The sequence below is a fragment of the Quercus lobata genome, chromosome 7, assembly GCF_001633185.2.
Source record: "Quercus lobata isolate SW786 chromosome 7, ValleyOak3.0 Primary Assembly, whole genome shotgun sequence".
Taxonomy (NCBI): Eukaryota; Viridiplantae; Streptophyta; class Magnoliopsida; order Fagales; family Fagaceae; genus Quercus; species Quercus lobata.
This window is the reverse complement of record NC_044910.1, coordinates 45,614,464-45,633,658: the sequence shown is the minus strand read 5'-3', so window position 1 is coordinate 45,633,658 and position 19,195 is coordinate 45,614,464. Positions and strand designations below refer to the sequence as shown.

Below are 19,195 nucleotides of genomic sequence, written 5' to 3'. Positions count from 1 at the left end.
GTATAAAGTGTAATAAGAAATATAGTTTAGGAGGGGTTTATAAATGGGGTCATTTGGTTCATGGAAGTTTGGATTACCATCAAAGTTAACTTTCCTAAAATTTTAGACTGTTAATTTTTTTTGGGAGAATATAGATGATTCCATCGTTTGATTACTTTACATTTGGTTAAATTATAAGGTTTCCAAAGAATAATGAGAATTGTTGTCCTCAAAATCGGTCTTTTCAGTATACCAGAAATTTCTCCCTTAGGTTGATTGATTGGATATGTTCCAAGATGGCATGTTTTGAGCTTTAGATAGGGGAATAAGTCCAGTCACATTTAATGCGATTGAAAGTTGGTGAGAGCTGTAAATGAGCCAAACTTTTTTTGAGTATTAAATATTTAAGCTCGGCTCGATAATAGATATACAATGTTTAGCCTTAGCTTGAACTTAAACTAAGTTTACCAACTATTTTTGAGTTTGAGCTCATCAAAAAGTCTAAAAATTTGAGTTCGGCTTGGCTTGATTCATTAGTCAAGCCAATTTTGAGTTTAATATCAAGCTCAAACTCAAATTTAGTATCAAACTTTTGAGTACGAGATCCAATACAATTATATTATTATTAAAAGCTCATATCAAGCATATCTATCTAGTCTAATTACACTCCCAATTTTCAATTAATTTAAGACTTAGTAAGATATGCATTTATTTTTTAAGCCCATATTGAGTGTATAACTAAACTCATAAACCGACCTAAGTTTGACGTGTTTTTTATCGAGTCATATTGCTCACCTGTTCATGAACTTCTTTTTTTTTTTTTTTTGAAGTTTGACTCGTTTATTAAACAAGTTTAAAATTACTTAAGATTAACTATTTTATAAACAAACGAATATAAACAAACTTTTTATTAAGCTTGAGGTATTAATGGCCGACAATAATTGGTAGGCTCTGGTTTCAAGGAAATTCATTCAATATGATAGCAAGAGATTTGTTTTGATATTGAACCAAGTTTTTAGGAGCGTTTGGCTTGTTGTAGGAGTCATGAGGCTGATCCATTCATCTACCTAGATGGTGATTGAGGTCGAATACTGAAGACAATGGGCACTTTAGTATTAAATTATTAATGCATTATGTCCAATCCATCATCGGACATATTATTCTGACTGACCTAGATTGGCACTTAAGGACTGGATAGAGGGTACAAATTTGAAGCTTTAGATGGGTCCATTCTTGGACCGAATGCATGGCCCAAAACAAGCCATAGCCCCTCCGTATTAGTCGATAGAGATGTCATGTTGGAGGTGCCTCAATTTCCCTGAGTGTATAACTAAACTCATACACCTACGTAGGTTTGACATGTTTTTTATCGAGTCATATTGTTCACCTGTTCATGAACATTTTAAGTTTGACTCGTTTATTAAACAAGTTTAAAATTACTCAAGATTAACTATTTTATAAACAAACGAATATAAGCAAACTTTTTATTAAGCTTGAGTTATTAATGGCCGACAATACTTGGTAGGCTTTGGTTTCGAGAAAATTCATTCAATATGATAGCGAGAGATTTGTTTTGATACTGAGCCAAGTTTTTAGGAGCGTTTGGCTTGTTGTAGGAGTCATGAGGCTGATCCATTCATCTACCTAGATGGTGATTGAGGTCGAATATTGAAGACAATGGGCACTTTAGTATTAAATTATTAATGCATTATGTCCAATCCATCATCGGACATATTATTCTGACTGACCTAGATTGGCACTTAAGGACTGGATAGAGGGTACAAATTTGAAGCTTTAGATGGGTCCATTCTTGAACCGAATGCATGGCCCAAAACAAGCCATAGCCCCTCCGTATTAGTTGATAGAGATATCATGTTGTAGGTGCCTCGATTTCCCTCAAATAAGGTTCTTTATAGTACCAGTTAAAAAGTCCACAGATTTCTCAAGAAATAAGAATCACTCTCTCACATACACGTAGAGGCAACTACAGTCAATAGTTTTTAAACCATGAATATGGTGATCCCACCAGCTGCTTCATTAATGATCAAATGCATAATGTCATTTTAATAGAGTTATAAAGATGAGGTTTCTTTTGGATTTGAATGTTACTTTTATCTTGTAAAACTTTTATCATGTAAAACCTGCTGTATGTATATGGTTTGATATTGATTAATAAAGAAAAGTTAAAATTTTTTTATTAGTGAGTGACTTTTCACTTTAGAGGTTTGTACTCATTCGTAGTACATTTATCAATTAGGAGATTTTGGTTCCGTAACCAACAAACCAATTGGGTCCATAACAATGTGGTTTTCCCTTAGGAGGTAGTAAGCATGAATAAATTGGATAAGGTCCATAAGGATAAGGATAGAATAAATTGTTAGCTTAGAGTCTTTGAATAAATCTTAGAAAAATTACATTTTACCACCCTAAACTATACCAGTATTACACTTTACATCTTAAATTTTTCGAATGCATATTTTGCACTATAAATTATGACTCTTGTTACACTTTGCATCCTAAACTATGACTCTTATTACACTTCACTATTAATTTGGACAAAATTCAAAATTTAGGGCGTAAAGTATAACAAAAAGTATAGTTTAAGAGATAAAGTGTAATCTCTCATTTGTTTTTAAGAAATTATGAAGGTGGGCAATTAGGTTTTTTCCTATAGTGTCATACTTATCCATCCAAATTAATAGCAAATTTGATGTCAAAGGTGCAACGTGTAAAACTTATTATAGTTTATGATAGAAAGTGTAATCAAGAGTATAATATAAGGTGGTGAAGTGCAATTTCTCCACTAATTCTTATATACTTATAGTAGATAAAGACTAAGTTTCTATTTGAATATTGATATAAAGTCGTGTGTGTGTGTGTGTGTGTGTGTGTGTGTGTGTGTGTGTGTGTGTGTGTGTGTGTGTGTGTGGGGGGGGGGGGGGGGGGGGGAAATAGAGCTAGGTTTTTTCTTTTTTTAATTACAAAGCAGCCCCCTCCTTAAAACATTTGAAGATTGAAAATTCACTTTGTGAGGGACTCATTTAAGATTTAACAAACTAAGACATTATTTAACCCAAAAAGTCTAAACTAATGAAACTATACTACTTAATTAACCACACTACTCACACATGAATATTCCAACAAGTTAACTAGTGTTTCTTCTCTCTCATTTATAATATCATGCAACCAATGAAACAACAACCATGCCACTGCCAATAGCTCAAGAGCTGGTGTCATTCCATTCCTTGAACGCATATACTGGATCCTATGTTGACTAACCTTGTTGAGATATATCTGTATTTGATGTGGAACTTGACAAAGGAATTAACTTTCCATAAGAAATGAGGCAGGCTGAAGTCTCAATAATTCAGTCAACAAGGAAGAGCTTTTGAAAATGAAATGTAGAAGGGTAAAAAGTTTTCCAAATACCCAATTGAAACCATAATAGAACCACACAAAAGAAGACTCTTTTCCCTGCAGAAGGCAAGTAAGAGCACTCTTCTAGAAGTAGCAATTAATGTCCACAGCAATAAGCCAAAAAATAAAAAGTCAAGATTTACCTAAATGACCTCCCATCCTTGAGTGTAGACTGCTTGTCACAGTTGTAATTAATTGTTAATCAATAATGGGAAAAGCATTTTTTTTTCTAAACAGGAAAAGCATTAAATTAACCATCAGTTGTCTTGCTTGTGTTTTCATTCACCGTTTGCTGCACAAATTGTCTCTGAATGAGAGGTCACTGTTCAGCATGTCTCTTTCTACTTTGGTATTGAACCTGAAAAACCAACCACAGAATCAAGTTAAACCAATTCCTCTGCAAATATTCATATATGAAAGGAGCTGCAAGAGTAACTAAAAATAAGAAAGAAAAAAAAACTCTAAATGTATAATTCTATAGACAGGAATGACTGCCTTTCCCAGTTAAGGAAAGCCAGATGGCTGTACATGACACAGAAGACTGCCCCAGAAGAAATAATTCCGTCCATCTAAATTCTGTCCAACGTGTGTGTGTGATGTGTGCATACCAAAATCTGGAGCATATGGTATGTATTGAATGAGAACCTGCATAAAGCTATGATGATCTTGCTTGTTCAATTGATCCAAAAGAGATAAATTTTGGAGACACCAAACCTTTTCTGAGAGGGAAATGGTATTGGTTTGAAACACAGGCTCGAAAACAAGAGCAAACTCCTTTTACTGTTACAACTGATTAAGAAAAGAAAGAGGTGCAAAATCTATAATTGATCCAATTGTTGCACGAAAGGGCCACCCAAAGTACTCCCCAAACAAGATTGATTATGAAAATTATTATGGGTTTGAGAAAGATCTCACAAAAAAAAATACAAAACATGAAAATTAGAAAGAAAAATGGACACAAGCACATACAAGAGAAAACACCAAGGACTAACAAGATTTTGCCTTAAATCTACGTCCATAGGCAACTGTGGGGGAGGATTTGTTCCAAGCCCTCAAGCATTTTGTCCGCTCTGGGGTCGAAGGACTCGCACGGCTTTGTTCTTTGCAAGCGAAGAAAGATGCGTGGTACACTCTTGCCTTCAGCTGAGGCTTAACTTTAAGAGGAGAACTTGTGTTTGGGAAACAAAAGAAGAACAAAATAAAGGGGGAGGACGTAGGAATCACCACCTAGTATTTTTCTTGGAATCACTGCCAAGTGATGAAAGTAGAAAAATAGAACCTAGGAATCACAACCAAGCATTGGAAGAAAACTTCCAACCTACTTATAATACTGCATTTTGGGGCCTTTAAATATGGAAAATTATTAGGTACTCCCAGAGTACCATAAATGCGTATTTCCTCCTCTCACATGAATGGTGGGTCACACCATGAATTTAATTAGTAGGACCCATCATTCATGTGAAAGAAGGGAGTACGTATTTATGATACTCCGGAAGTACACAATAATTTCCCTTTAAATATAACTCCCAAATTACACCATTGAAGGAAAGGAAATCAATTTCTAACCTAATAAGAATAACTTGTAATCTATTACATTAAATGTGAAAATAAAAAGAGAATAAAATACTAAAAGTCTCAACATCAATCAGCATTAATTAAGATCAATCATGTCCAACGAAATCAATTAGCATTAATAGGTCCAATTTGGTGTCCGCACCAAGTCTCCCAAGGTTGGAGAAGCTTGACCCCATTGAGTGTAAATCATGGCAGCAATAGCAGGGTCACATTTTGTTTTGTTTTTGGTTGTGTCAAGTAAACTTTCTAAGTCAGTTTGGATCCAGTTTTGGGGTTTCTTTTTGTATATAAACATGATGCAATGCAAATTGGGGTTTTGAAATTAGTCGGGTTGACAAAACTCCCATTGAGGTTGGCCTAAGTGATTTCAATTTAACAATGAAGTTTCCATCAATTTCAAAATCAAAGGCCAGCACAGGTCGACTTTAGCAGTGAGGCAAGTTCTCTGGCAAACTTGTGGTAGAGGCATGGGAGGCGTGGTGTAAAGGCAATAGCATTTAGGGCTACAAGGCCTATCTCAATTCGCTATGCGTGATTTAGGTGGAACCTATAAAGAAGTCAAGGAGGAATTGAGAAGGAATTTTTGATGACTATGGGAATTGTGGTGGTCGGAGGTGATGCAACGACGCATTTTACAGCTAGGCTTTCAATGATTTGGTGTTTCAGGAGTAGTGGGCTCAATTGTGGTGGTTTGGGATGGGTTTCAGCCTTAGTCAGGGTTCAATTGAGGCTTTTATTGATGGTAGGATAAATTTAGGTTGGTAGAGGATTCAGCCTAGCTTTTTGGTTCCCAGCTAGAGGGAATCTAGACCAGGGGTTTGTGTCAAATAGGGTCTTGGTTTGGGATTTTGTGTAGTGACCCAAAAAAGGGGGTCTTGCATTCCATGGAATCCCGCATTGCCTAGGGAAGTACATAGGAATGTGTTTATAAGGAATGACCTCCCTTCAATGTGTAGAGGTCTTTTCCCCCACTACTGTGTGATTTGAGGGAGAACAAAACCGTGAGGGGCATAGGCCCCAAAGCGGACAATATCTACACAGTTAGGGCGGGGTCCTTACAATTTGGGTTGGGTTTTGGATGGATCTTTCCATTTTGTTGTTTGTAGCAATGAGATTAGGTTGTCTAAGATGGGGGTATTTTACCCTCTTTTTTTTATGAATTGTTGGGAATTTTGATTTTGAGCTGGCTTTAGGGCTGATTTGAGGTTTTGGAGGTGCCATGATAGGCTGTGCTAGTGAGGATGGGAATCATTCATTAAGAAGGGTAGTGGTTATGGTGGCTTTCTTAGATTAGATCAAGGTTTGCTCCAATGAAAAATTTGATACGGGACGACAAACTCTAAGAGGGGGACTTGTGTTTGGGAAACAAAAGAGGAACAAAATAAAAGGATAAGACCTAGGAATCACCGCCTAGGATTGATTTGGAATCATTACTTAGTGTTGCTTACAATCACCACCCAGCATGAGATAAAAATATGAGCCCAAGAATCACCACCAAGCATTGGCAGAAAACTTCCAACCTAAATTTCATTAACCCATTATCAATTGATTACAATATTGAATTTGGGGCCTTTAAATAAGACTCCCAGACTACATGACTGAAGGAAAGGAAAAAAATTTCTAACCTAACTAGAAATGGAAATAACTTGTCATCAATTACATTGAAAAAATAAAAGAGAATCAAATCCTAAAAAGTCTCAACATCCAGCATTAATTATGATAAAATATGTCCAACAAAATCAATCAACATTAATAGATCCAAATTGGTGTCTATAAAAATGTGAAATATATAAATTTATACAACTTTGCTTCCCCCCTCCCCCCAACCATCACCCTATCCCATATCCATCATTATGAAAGTTCAAAAGTTACAAACATAAATAAAACAAGTGTAGCATATTACAACACTCCAAATCAGACTTGTGAACATGCATGCTCATATCTATAGGCAGGGCACTCCCATAGGAACTCAATTATGGAATCCTTAGGATTCACCCCCAGGCGCCAACTCTTTTTATGTACGGGTTCTCTACTCTCAATATAATCAGCAATATGAAGCAAATCAAACAAAGAAAGAACTCCTTGTGGATTGGATGCAACAATCATAATTCAGTTTATAACAATAAAAAGAACTCCCAATATTTGAAGTTTTCTTTTTCTAGTTATGGAGTAGATGTGACAATTATAATCCATTATATATATATTTGAAGTTTTCTCTTTTTTTTTTTTTTTGATCCTGTGCATAAATAAGATGCTTCAAGTGTGGATGAACATCTTGTTTACCCCCTGTTTCTATTTCTTATTTTGCTTTCCTTATCTGGTATGTGTAGACATCCTGGGTGCCTAGATTTAGTAAAGCTAGGGTGTGAAAGTCAATAGGCCAGGAAATTATGCACTGAACTGATAAGTGGTACATGGTTTTCTTGGCACAGTCTAGTTGTACTAGTTGTGCACATCTCAGTCTTATGCTGAAACACATTAGTGCACTATTGATGGGTTCTCAATCTCACTTCTGTAGTCATATTTGTTTTCTGTGAACTGTCATCATCCACTTTTACCATTCAAAAGAAACCACAATAGTGCAAGACATGTGAAACTCCACAGAATGCACCCAATGAGTGCCCCATTCCCAATCAATATGCTTTAAAGAAAAGAAAAGAAAAATTGGAACATATCCTTTAAGGGGGGTTATCAAAAAAACATCCTTTAAGGGGGAGATCAAAAAAGAGAGAAGAACTCAGTACAAGCAAAGAGATAAGAAATGTCAACAACACCTAGCATCAGAAAAATGCAAGAACATCAATTACCTTTTTCCGGAAACATCTCTCTTTTCTCTTCCAATGAAACTTAGTCAAGGCAGCTTCTCTCTGTTCAAATTTGTTGTGGCCTACTGTGTTTCCACTCCCACTAGGACCTCCCCTGCCACTGTTCCCAGAAATTCCACCATCACTTTCTAAATCTGTCCCTTCAGCTTCAACTGCTAAGCTGCTTCCATTTTGTCCATTGCTTAAGGAACTTCCATCAACATCATAGTTGGCAGTGTTACCTTCAGGCCCACCCAACACAGTGGATGAGCCATGGTGTGGAGCAGCTGCAGCCATTTTCTTCAAGGACAAGTCATTGTGGTCAGTTGGCCACTGTTGTTGCATGTTGTGCACAAGATGGTGGTGGTGATTCTTATGGTGATAAAGGTGCTCATTTTGGAGCTCCTTGTGTGTGCCTTTTGATTGAGCCAGCACTGCTGTAGGAGCATATATCGGGCCCTCTTTCATGGAATGGAAATCAGATGGGTGCAAATGTTTGACCGAGCTTAATATAGATGACGTTTTTATTAGTGACTTGGCAAAAGCAGTATTAATCGCAGAGCCCATATCAATGTTATTGCTACCCACATTTGAGAACTGATTGGGAGGATTGCCACCTGAATGGAATTGAATATCATGCAACGATTCTTTCGTGGTAACATCTAAGCAAATTCCATGTGGAGAGCTGCTTCCAACGTTTCTAGGATGAGCCTTGTTAGTATTTGAGATGGCTCTGTACCTGCATAGACATAGGAAACACATCAACACATCAATTGCAGAAACTATTAAAAGATATCCTTCAGGATTTAGGGAAAATTAATTTATTCATATTCTATTATAACAATGGGAAATTTTCTCCTGTTTCCCTCATATACCTTGAGAAGGCTGAAAGGTCTGACTGCCTCAAAATATATTGGCCATCTTGAACTTCTGTCCCTGTGTCTTTAACTACTCGAGGTCTCTTTAAACTGAGCTCAAGAGATGGAAGTTCTTCTGTATCATTATTGGCTTTATTGTTGATGTCTGAGATCTTGGAATTCCTATTTGGAGCTTCAAACTCCATGCTGTCCATCTGAGACTGAGTAGTAATGGTAACATCACCTGTCAGAGTAGCATGTTCGTTCTTTAGCTTGATGGATGGACTCTCACAATTGAGGTTTAGCTGTTCCTTACTAATTTGCTCAGTCAATTTACTAGAGCTTATCTCAAGCAGATCACTCCTCAGGAACTCAAGTTGCATACCTAGATTTCTAGGCACACCCATTTCCAAGCTGTTACCAGTTGGAGCATTGTCTGAAATAAGAAAAGGAGATACAATTTGTTTCACCAAGGAAGAAAAGAGGAAGATATATTTACTAAACACCTCTCAACAAAGCCTTAGAGGATTAGAGATCTAGAATACCTTCAGGTATACCACATTCTTCCTTCTTTTTTTGGAGCTTCCTTGTTTTGGCCACAGGAACCAATTTGTTACCAGATGTTTCAGCATTTGAGCGGACGTCTTGGGCACAAGTAATATCAACTTGGGCACAAGTACTATCAGGACACTCCACCATTTGATTGTATGGAGAATCTGGTTGAGGACTGTCAACTTCTACAGCTCGTTTTGTCCAAGAGCTCTACAAAATAATAACAGAATGATACTATTCTTGTACATATCTAGGAGTCCAGGTCTTTGACAGATACAAAGATGTATATGGATGGATTTGTGATTAGCATGCCATAATATAAGAAAGATTTATCAAGTAATTGACACATAATATCATAATTTCTTCCTAGATGCATCTTTGCATAGCTTTAGTCTGTCACATAGATATGCTCGGTGTATAAATGTTTCTGTAGATGTAATTAAATGCATATGCATAATATTTAGATTTCAGTACCAAAACAATATGAATCTAGCAGTTAAAAATAGGACAGTCCTCTTGATGTCGACTGGATATGACTTCTTTAATAGGCACACAGTTGGTTCAGAGTTCAGTTTTGGCTTTGGCTCATAATTGGTGCTATGTTGAAGTTCATTTTATTTGTGATGAACACAATCCAGTGACAAAGATATCAGCAAGAGTATGAACTTATCCAAATGGCCATTAGAGATTGATTGTTTGGAAAACATCAAAACTAAGAATCATTGTAATAACTTCCATGTATAATAACTTCTGACTGGCGTTTAATGAACACAAGATCAGGAAAGGAGTTGCATCCTCAACGTTAACTTAAACATGCAAATTTATAAGTGGAACAGTAAGCTTGAAATAGCACAGTCACATCATATGTAATGTTGTTTATATTTTACATCCTCTATCCCGATTTATACATCTTAGTTTGAAATAGCATGATTATTAATAACAAAATAAAAATATAGTAATCTTCCTAAACTATTTTTAATTTTATGTCAGAGGTTGCATAAATTATAATAAATAATAATAGTCTTATCTCCTAATTGGTAAACATAATTACTAGAGGACTCAATTTTAGGATTTTTAAGTTTTTTTTTTTTTTTTAAGTTTTTGCTGATGATTTCTTCATCTATTAAAAAAAAAGGGTTTTTTAAGTACTGGTAATATGTGAAAAGTTTTACCAAAACTAGATTTGGCTCTCTGAAAGAACAAAAGAAGCAGATAACAAGGAGATTTACAAGGTAGGGATAAATTATTTATACGCCAGGACAAATTTATGCTTTGTTGGTTTGCTTGAATCACGGTTTTTTTTTTTTTGATAAGTAATAAAGATGTATAAACAAAAAGCAACCTCATGCAAAAAGGCATAAGGCAGATCAAAGATTACAGAAAGAGGATTTTTTAAAAAAAATCTTAATTACAAAGGAGAGAACTAAGGAACACAGGGAGAGAATCATTGGAAGTGAGTCCCCAAGCCCTAGATCAGCCAAAAAGGGAGTCACTAAAAGAAGCAAGCAGCTGGTCGTTGGAGCTTTCCATGTCCTCAAACGTCCGTCAATTTCACTCCCTCCAAATACACCACAGTAAGCACAGCAGAACTAAATTCCAAATGCTAGACAAGTGCTTTCCAAACCAATTCCGCCAACCAAAAAGAGTATCTGCAACCGATCTTGGCAAGACCCATGAAATCCCAAAAGATCTAAACACCAAACTCCACAACTAATAAGCCTTTCCACAACGAAGTAGCAGATGATCCACCATCTCCCATTACACCGACACATAATGTATCAGTCAACAAAATCAAACCCTCTACCCCGCAGATTTTTGCCTGTAAGAATCTTATCCCAAACTGCAGTCCAAACAAAGAAAGAAACACACTGAGGAGCCTTAACCCTCCAAATACCTTTCCAAGGAAAAATAATATGCCAAGGATCTCGTAACTTATTGTAAAATGAGCAGATATCAAAATTCCCATTCTTTGTCAACTTCCATCTCATACGGTCTCCATTCTTAGTTGGAGGTCAATTAAAACCCAAAGTACGAAGAAATTCATCCACAACACCCATCTCCCAATCATTTGGTATTTGAATGAAACGAATATCCCAACTTCTCCGTTCCTCTATCCCCAACCGTTCAAGAGAAGATGCCACAAAGGCTTCTTTATTGAAAGCAATTCCAAACACAACCAGAAATGTCAATTGGAGTGGTGAATCCCCACACCACCAATTTGTCCAAAACTTCACTCTATCCCCCACGCCTACCTCAAACTGAACATTTTTGGCAAAAAACTCCCAACCCATTCAGATACTTCTCCACAAACCACACCCATGTACACCTCCACCTAACTTAGAAGTCCATCCCCACCCCCCCCCCCCCCCCCCTCCGGCCCGAAAAAAAACTCTTCCCCAAACTTCAAAGCTACAAGCCTTCTCCAAAGCCTTGTCTCCTCAACCCCAAACCGCCATAACCCTTTCCCTAGTAAGGCTTTATTAAAAGTAGTTAATTTCCTTACTCCTAACCACCATTTTCCATAGGTGCACACACCTTATCCCACCCCACTAAATGTGTTTTGGAATCCCCCACAAGAAATCTCTTTGCAACTTCTCAATTTTATTGACTACATGCGTAGGGATGGTAAAAAGAGATAAAAAGTAAGTGAGAAAGCTAGATAATGTACTCTTAAGCAACGTCAATCTTCCAACTTTTGACAAATACAGCTTCTTCCACCCAGCCAACTTACGCTCAATTTTCTCCAAAATAGGATTCCAAATAGTAGGAGACTTGTGGGAAGCCCCCAATGGCATACCAAGATAGGTCATAGGCAAAGTCCCAATCCTAGAATCCAAAATCTCTGCCAAGACATGCACATCATGAACCTCCCCAATAGGAACCATCTCACTCTTCAAAACTTTAACCTTTAATCCCGTCACAGCCTAGAAACAAAGAAATGGCATCCGAACATGTAGAATTTGCTCCACATCTGCATTACAAAATAGAATCGTTTCATCCGCAAACAAAAGATGCGAGACACATTCTCCTCCACCCTGCCTACCATCAGCCCTAAAACCACAAAGTAAACCAGCACCTTCAACTCTTTGCATCATCCTATTGAAAATCTCCATCATAACCAAAAACAACATAGGAAATAGCAGGTCCCTTGTCTCAATTCCCTCAAGCTTCTAAAAAAATCAGCTAGAGACCCATTAACCAAAATAGAGAACTGTACTATAGATATGCAAGTATGGGTCCACCTACACCACTTCAACCTGACTCCCATCTTCTTCAACAAATCTAGAAAAGCCTCCCAATTCACATGATCATAGGCTTTCTCAATATCCAACTTACAAATAACCCCCGAAATCTTAGGGGCTGTTTGGATTTTCAGTTTTCATCACCCATAACTCTGTTTCCATCACTCATAACTCAAAATTGGTAGGTCCCACGGCTGAGTAGTGTATTTGGATGTGTTTCCAATTTTTGTTTCCATCACTCAATTCTCTAATTTTTGAGAAATGAGTTATGGAAACTGAAAACACATTTTAGGTGTTTTTAAGTTATCAAAACTCAGTTTCCATGGCATTTTCGTAAATAAACACACATGGCCGTGACCCACTAGTCTTGTCAAGTCACTTTCCTTCTCTCCCCCACTGGTCACTCTCCTTTTTTCTTTTCTTTATTTCATTTTTTTTTTTTTTGGTTCTTCATCACAGAATATTTTTGGTCTTCACTGCACTCCATGACCAGGTAAGGATGCCTCAGACCCATTAAAAATAAAATCAAGAACTCCTCTTTTCTTTCTTTTCTTTTTTTTTTTCTTTCTTCTCCAATTTTCTTTCTTTTTGTCTCTCTTCTTTCTCTATTCACTACACTCCATTCAGTTCTTTCTTTCTTTTCTTTTCTTTTTTTCTTTCATCACAAAATATTTTTGGTCTTCGCTGCACTCCATGACCGGGTAAGGATGTCTCATACCCATTTAAAAAAATGAAGAAACAAACTTTTCTAGCTTCAAGCTCCACCCTCTTTTTGAAACCCTCTTTTTTTTTTCTTTTTTTTTTTGCTCAATTTTCTCTTTTTTTCTTTGAGCTGAAAGTTCCTTCCTTTGTAATTGTTTGTGGATTTGGGGATTTGGTTGATTTAGGTTTGAGGGTTTGACAAATGGAATTTGGATTTGGATTTGGGGTTTCAAAATACAAACATGAATGGGTTTCAAAATACCCATTACTTGTTTAGATTTTATTTATATTTTTCTTTTAGTTGTCCTACTTCTGTATTTAGAACACCGTGGTGTTGTGTGTTAGGTGTTCTTTTTTTTCTTGTTTGGGATTTTTGAAACTTCGGTGGGAGGGTTTGGAAAATTTATCACGAAATCAACACAACTTTCTTTCATGGATGGGTTTACATGGTAGCAAAGGAAGGAAAGGAAGGAAGAAAATAATATCATAAAATCCAAAAATTTGAAGAACAAAGGTTTTGGGGGAAAGAGAAGAAGCATTGGGTGAGTTGAGTGATTCTTTATTTTACATTTTTATGGGTTCTGGTTTGTATTTTGGGAGAGTAACAGGGGTGAAGGGGAAATGAGAAGTGAAAAAAATGGTGGGGAATGAGGGTTCCGCGGGTAGGCTAATAGAAGGCACTAACCAAGTGCTCAAGTATGGGTCCCACAAAAAGTAGAAATATTTGAGTGATGAGAAGCTGAAAATAGTGTGCCAAACGGGTGGGGTTTAGGAAATTGGGGTATTTTAAGTGATGAGTGATGAGTAACGAAAATTGAGTGAGGAGTGATGAGTGATGGTTTTTAAAAACCAAACAGCCCCTTGATCTTCAACTTATTGCAAATCACAATTTTTCATACTAAACATGTATAAAAATTTAATAAATATAAGCATAGTTGTTAATAGCTAAAAAGACTCCCCAAAATCGAAGTCACTGGAAAGTGGGGTAGTACAATGATTTTGTAAGCTACCCAATCCTTTCATAAATTCATGAAAATATAAAACAGCAATAAGTGCAATTAAGGAAAAATTAACTCAAATTCCTGCTAATATTCTCCAGTCACGCCTAATGCATAAAGTCAAAGTAAAGAATTTTATTTTTAAGCCCATTTAAAGCTTGCAAGGAGTATTATCATCTTCTGGAGTTTCATTTGCAATAAATTTTATTAACAGGTTATGCACCCCACAAAATCTTGGAATTTAATTATAAAGAATCAGCAATACCTGAGTGCCACTCCCAATGTCACTTCCACCTCCAACATCTAAACCAATACTCTCACTATCATCCTCATCATTGCAGCAAGAGTTGTTTACACACTTTTCAACACTTCTTGATTTTCCAGAACTTTGAGTCTGTGAACCACTCTCACTCCCACTGCCACTAGACTGGGAAGAAGCAATGAATATGAGATCTCAGAGTGAATTAGTTTAGATATTATTCATTGATCAATATAATGAAAATTTAGATTGTAATCTGAGATTTTTTTCTAAGAAATTGAAACAAGACACTGAATATCATAGAAATATAATATCCCAACTGAAATTAGTGCTACATGACACCAACCATGAAAAGAAAAATGTTCTTGCCTACATGTGATTGGACATGGAGACAGATTAGTAAAGCAAAAGAATTTATTTTGTATGTCTACAAACAGGGTAGCACACCTAAATTGGTTCATGGAAGAAAGTCTGGTATCTGAAATGGAAAGTTATAACAACTCACACTTTGACATCTCCTCCAAACATGCTGCCAAAGGTTCTTAAGCTCATTCTTTCGTATAGGCTTGACTAGAAAGTCAACAGCACCCTTGGACAAGCACTTAAACACTAAACTCATTGAAGCATAGGATGACATCACTGCACATAAATCTCATCAGTAGCCACAGTTAAAGTATATATCGAATAGATGTCATAACAAATTCAACTATACTTTAATAAAATTAGCCACTAAATCTACTTACTAATCACAGGTAAGTTCGGGCGTGTTTTGTGGCTCATAATCTTGCATAAAAGACCAATGCCAGATAAGTAAGGCATGACTGCCTCAGTTAAGACAAGATCAATATGATTTCTTAAATCTTCTAGTATCTTCCATGCTTGTAATACATCTGCTGCCTCTATAACTGATAATACCCAAATGAAAATTGGGAAAAAAAGAAAAAGGACAAGTGATACATGTATTCAGAAGACCTCACAGAGAAGTTCCCAACGATGTCAAATATCTTGATGCAATGAATACATAGCATTATTATTTTGAATATTCAAAGAAATATTTTAGCCGCAAGTATTATTGCAGGCCAGGAATGTGGCTTGAAGCTGTCCATCTTACTTCTATCAGCCAAAGCCGAGTCCAGGTTGTCCACAACACAAAACATAAAAATTTGAGAGGTTGATAAGCATGATCATTTGAAACCGGCTGCTGGTTCATAACAAGGTATAATTGGCAGAAGGCAAGCAGAAAAGCATTTGATAGAGCTTCTTACAACCTCAACTAACATATTCAATCATTCTTAATTTTGGGAGGTTTATTATCTGTGAAAATTTGGAGGAGCATCTTTAATTGGATTTAGATCCCTGCCATTTACATGAAGAATTACTAAATGTTTTTAGGCCCAAATTGATGGCTTTGATACATTGGACATTAATTTACTTCGTTTTAAAAAGCTCAGTAATGAAACAACATATGCATAAAGGAGCCTATACATGTACTTGTCCTACGGATTGTAGGAAGCTTCTCTTCTTTTTAGTGAATAACTATATCACATCTGGAATATAACAAAAAGGGTGCTTATGAAAAAAACATAAAGCACTTTGTCAAACATCACCATTCACCACACAATATACTATTCCCCAAATCCCCCATACCCATTCTTCCGAGCCTACGCAGCAGATAAGAACTTACTTTGTATATAAATGGAATTCAAGATATATAACTGCGTAATTCAAAGACTTCTATCACAGTGTAGGCTAACACAGCAGCATCCACTGTCCAAGTGTAATTAAATATTTAAGCATTACTGTCTCCGAGACCATGTCCCTAACCTTCATAACCGCAATTGCGAAGCAGTGCAGCAACAACATGGCGAGTACAATCATCATTTTCCACAAGCAAAACCTTAAGTGATCTAACATGTAGAAACCTCTCCCAACAAACCATTGACCCTTGACTCTGTTGCTGAGGCATTTGCGGAGCAGCATGTACTTGGAAAACCCCCACTTGCCCATCCTTCACATCTTCGGATATTCCATCACTTTTCAACTTACCTTCCTTGAGTACACCTTGTGCCTCACCCATCACAACCCCATCCTTGACTGTATTCTTCCCATCTAGCAAAGAGGAATTTAGTTCCCGCGACTCTTTGTCCCCATCATCACCTTCAATGCTCATTGGGACTATTCCTTTCAGTCAGATTCTGAAAGACTGATGATGAAGAGAGCCCAAGTTCTGAACGGTTAAAAACTCTCTTCAATCCGTTAAAGAAATAGCACATAGTTTTGTCTTCAAGAACCCCAACCTCAGCAAATACAGATCCTTCAAAGTTCTACTTATACCAGTACAATTAAATCAGTAAAATACACGATGAATCAACGTGCATAATAACAAATTTATAACTTAATGAATGTTCTTAATCCACAAAAAAATGCCTTGAAACCCAAAAAGCTGCTTTCACCATGGACCCCTGCCAGATCAGAACATCATATAAGATAAACTATTGCAACCTTCTAATAAATTTTAACCAAAATACAAACTTTATGAACTCTGTACATAGTCTATGATTAAAGTGACTACACAAAAAGTTCAATCTTCAGCTTAGTACACAGACTATTTTGAACTCTAAAATTAACCAAAAGTCAAAGAACTACCCTGAGATTAAATATCCACAATACCCAAATTTAAAAAAAAAAACACACGCAAAACAGTTCCAAACCCTAAGTCGAACAAAAAAGATGTACATACTCATAAAACAAAAAGATCTACTATGCATGAATTACAAGAGTCATGAATAAAGCACAATTATCAAAGCAATAATTACAATACAGAACAATTTTCTTCAGCAAGTAGAGCAATAAAATTACAAAGAGCATGAAAATTTAACAAGCTGAACATCAAACTTTATAAAAATTAGTCACCTCTAGAGCTTCATCAATTGCCATTATCGAGTTCTTCGATCCAGCCAAAAAAAAAAAATTATTGCACAAAACACCCTTTTGCTTTGCTTAATGATTTTTTTTTTTTTTGAAAAAAAAAAATTTCAAATCATAATTTTGAAAAGAAAATATTAAAAGCTTTCTTCTGAAGAAGAAAAGAACTGGAGCTGTGTGAAAAAACACAGAGAGACCATTTTTTTGAAAAAATGAAGAAAGACTTTTTCTTCAACTGCAAAAGAAAAAAAAAATATCAGGATGAAATGGGTAGATAGAGTCCATGGTTGCTGACGTGGACAAAATGGAGATGCCAGAAGCGCCATATCGGATTTGAGATATTTTGATGTTGGGCCCCAACGTAGGTGACTTTGCTGAGCTGTACAGAATCAAAAGCAGTCGGCTGATAAGGATAGCATAGATAGCAGCCCTGCAGATCTGAGGGGGACACGTGGTCTTACAAGAAAAAAAAAAAAAAACTCGTCTGTCGGTGAAGGATTCAGTGAAATTTCAAAATATTTTCACGTTTTCACAATATTTTCATAACAAATTATAAATAGTTAATTGTTAATTTAAATTTATTACTGAAATTACTTTTCTATTATTATGAAAATATTGTGAATATAGCATTTTTCAATTATTTTACTATATTTTTACAAATTACTGTTGTGACCTACTTTTTAATGGCTATTACATGAGTCTATTACTAATGTTATATTTTTATTTACCAATAATTATTTGTATTTTGTATCTAATTTTGTAAAAAAAATTTGTATATTATCCATTTTTATTTTTATTTCTTTTCTTTTCTTTTGATTTGAGTGCTTCATCTGTTGGCTCTAGAAATTAGTCTTCTAATACAACAATATGAGGTAAAAACTCTATAGTAATAGTTACATCATAACCATTGATAGTAAATAAATAAGTAAATATTATGGGTTTCATAATGACAAATAATGGAGAAGACTTAGTGTAAGATGAAGGGAGAGAGAGAGATCCCAGCTAGCACAGCAAAATCATTATGGTGCCATGGCATGCTCATGAATATAATATATATATAGTGAGTAGAAAAAATCATTTGTGAATAGTATGAGTAATGAGTGAGAGTGTATAGTAGTACTGTTAGGGCAAGTAAGTGTTTATGAGTAGAGCTATGAAAAAGTATTTGTGAGTTAGGAGTTGGGAAACTTAGTTTATAGGCTTGAAACTAAGAACTCATAGACTTTTTCAGAGCTTGGAGAAAGCTTAAGCAGAGAGGTTAAGGAATAATCTCTCTGGTGTATGTCTTAGTGTATATTGTTGGTTGTTGAAGCATTAATGGATAGTTCCATTTATATTAGGGTTTTCAGGGGGTAATTAGCAAATAATCTTTATTAAATCTTCTTCGATCTCCATAAAATCCTTAGAAAATCGTTTTTTAGATTTTTAGCTAAGAGTAGTAAGCTCAACTTTAGAAGGTTCTTACTGTTTTGGGTAATAACAGCTGAGTTTTTGCCTTTAGCATTGAATGTTGATTAGCCTTGGTTGATGGGATTAGAGCATGTTTTAGGCTAATGATCTTGGTCATGCTGCAACTAAAATCAGAGTTCTCTAGGGCAGATTGGACCACCCCAAGCTAGGTGTCAACCTTGTAGCCCTTGCTAAGAACTCTGTTGGGATCCCCTTAGTGCCCTCCAAACCACATTTCCCTAAGTTTTCCTGTTTGGAGTTCATGTGTTTGGTTCATGAACCAAATAATACATATTTTTAGTATGAAAATGAGCTAATTTTATGTCGTTTCAGGAGCTTCACTGGTCTGGTCATGGCAGCTTTGAGTTCTTGACTGAATGAGCTGAAGGAGAAAGAAGTAACAGCTAGCTAAAGCTTTCCCAACTTTCTATCACAT

The 19,195-nt window shown here is 36.0% G+C and overlaps 1 protein-coding gene across 1 annotated transcript; it reads right to left on the bottom strand.

Moving 5' to 3' along the window:
* Nucleotides 1-3,361: 3,361 nt before the first annotated feature.
* Nucleotides 3,362-17,554, bottom strand: LOC115952596 (two-component response regulator-like APRR3). The gene is made up of 9 exons (XM_031069770.1): nt 17,299-17,554; nt 16,210-16,847; nt 15,129-15,290; nt 14,891-15,024; nt 14,392-14,553; nt 9,178-9,394; nt 8,651-9,068; nt 7,779-8,514; nt 3,362-3,754 (listed from the first exon to the last, which is right to left on the bottom strand). Exons 2-9 carry the CDS (start codon nt 16,553-16,555, stop codon nt 3,716-3,718), a joined length of 2,214 nt encoding a protein of 737 aa, XP_030925630.1. The 5' UTR covers nt 16,556-16,847; nt 17,299-17,554; the 3' UTR covers nt 3,362-3,715.
* Nucleotides 17,555-19,195: the final 1,641 nt, after the last annotated feature.

Excerpts from the sequence above, each read along its gene's own strand:
- LOC115952596 (XM_031069770.1), bottom strand. The coding sequence starts at position 16,555 with ATGAGCATTGAAGGTGATGATGGGGACAAAGAGTCGCGGGAACTAAAT. Across the intron at positions 9,069-9,177 it reads AGAATGTGGTATACCTGAAG|ACAATGCTCCAACTGGTAAC; the intron begins GTATTCTAGATC and ends TTCTTATTTCAG. Across the intron at positions 8,515-8,650 it reads GACCTTTCAGCCTTCTCAAG|GTACAGAGCCATCTCAAATA; the intron begins GTATATGAGGGA and ends ATGTCTATGCAG.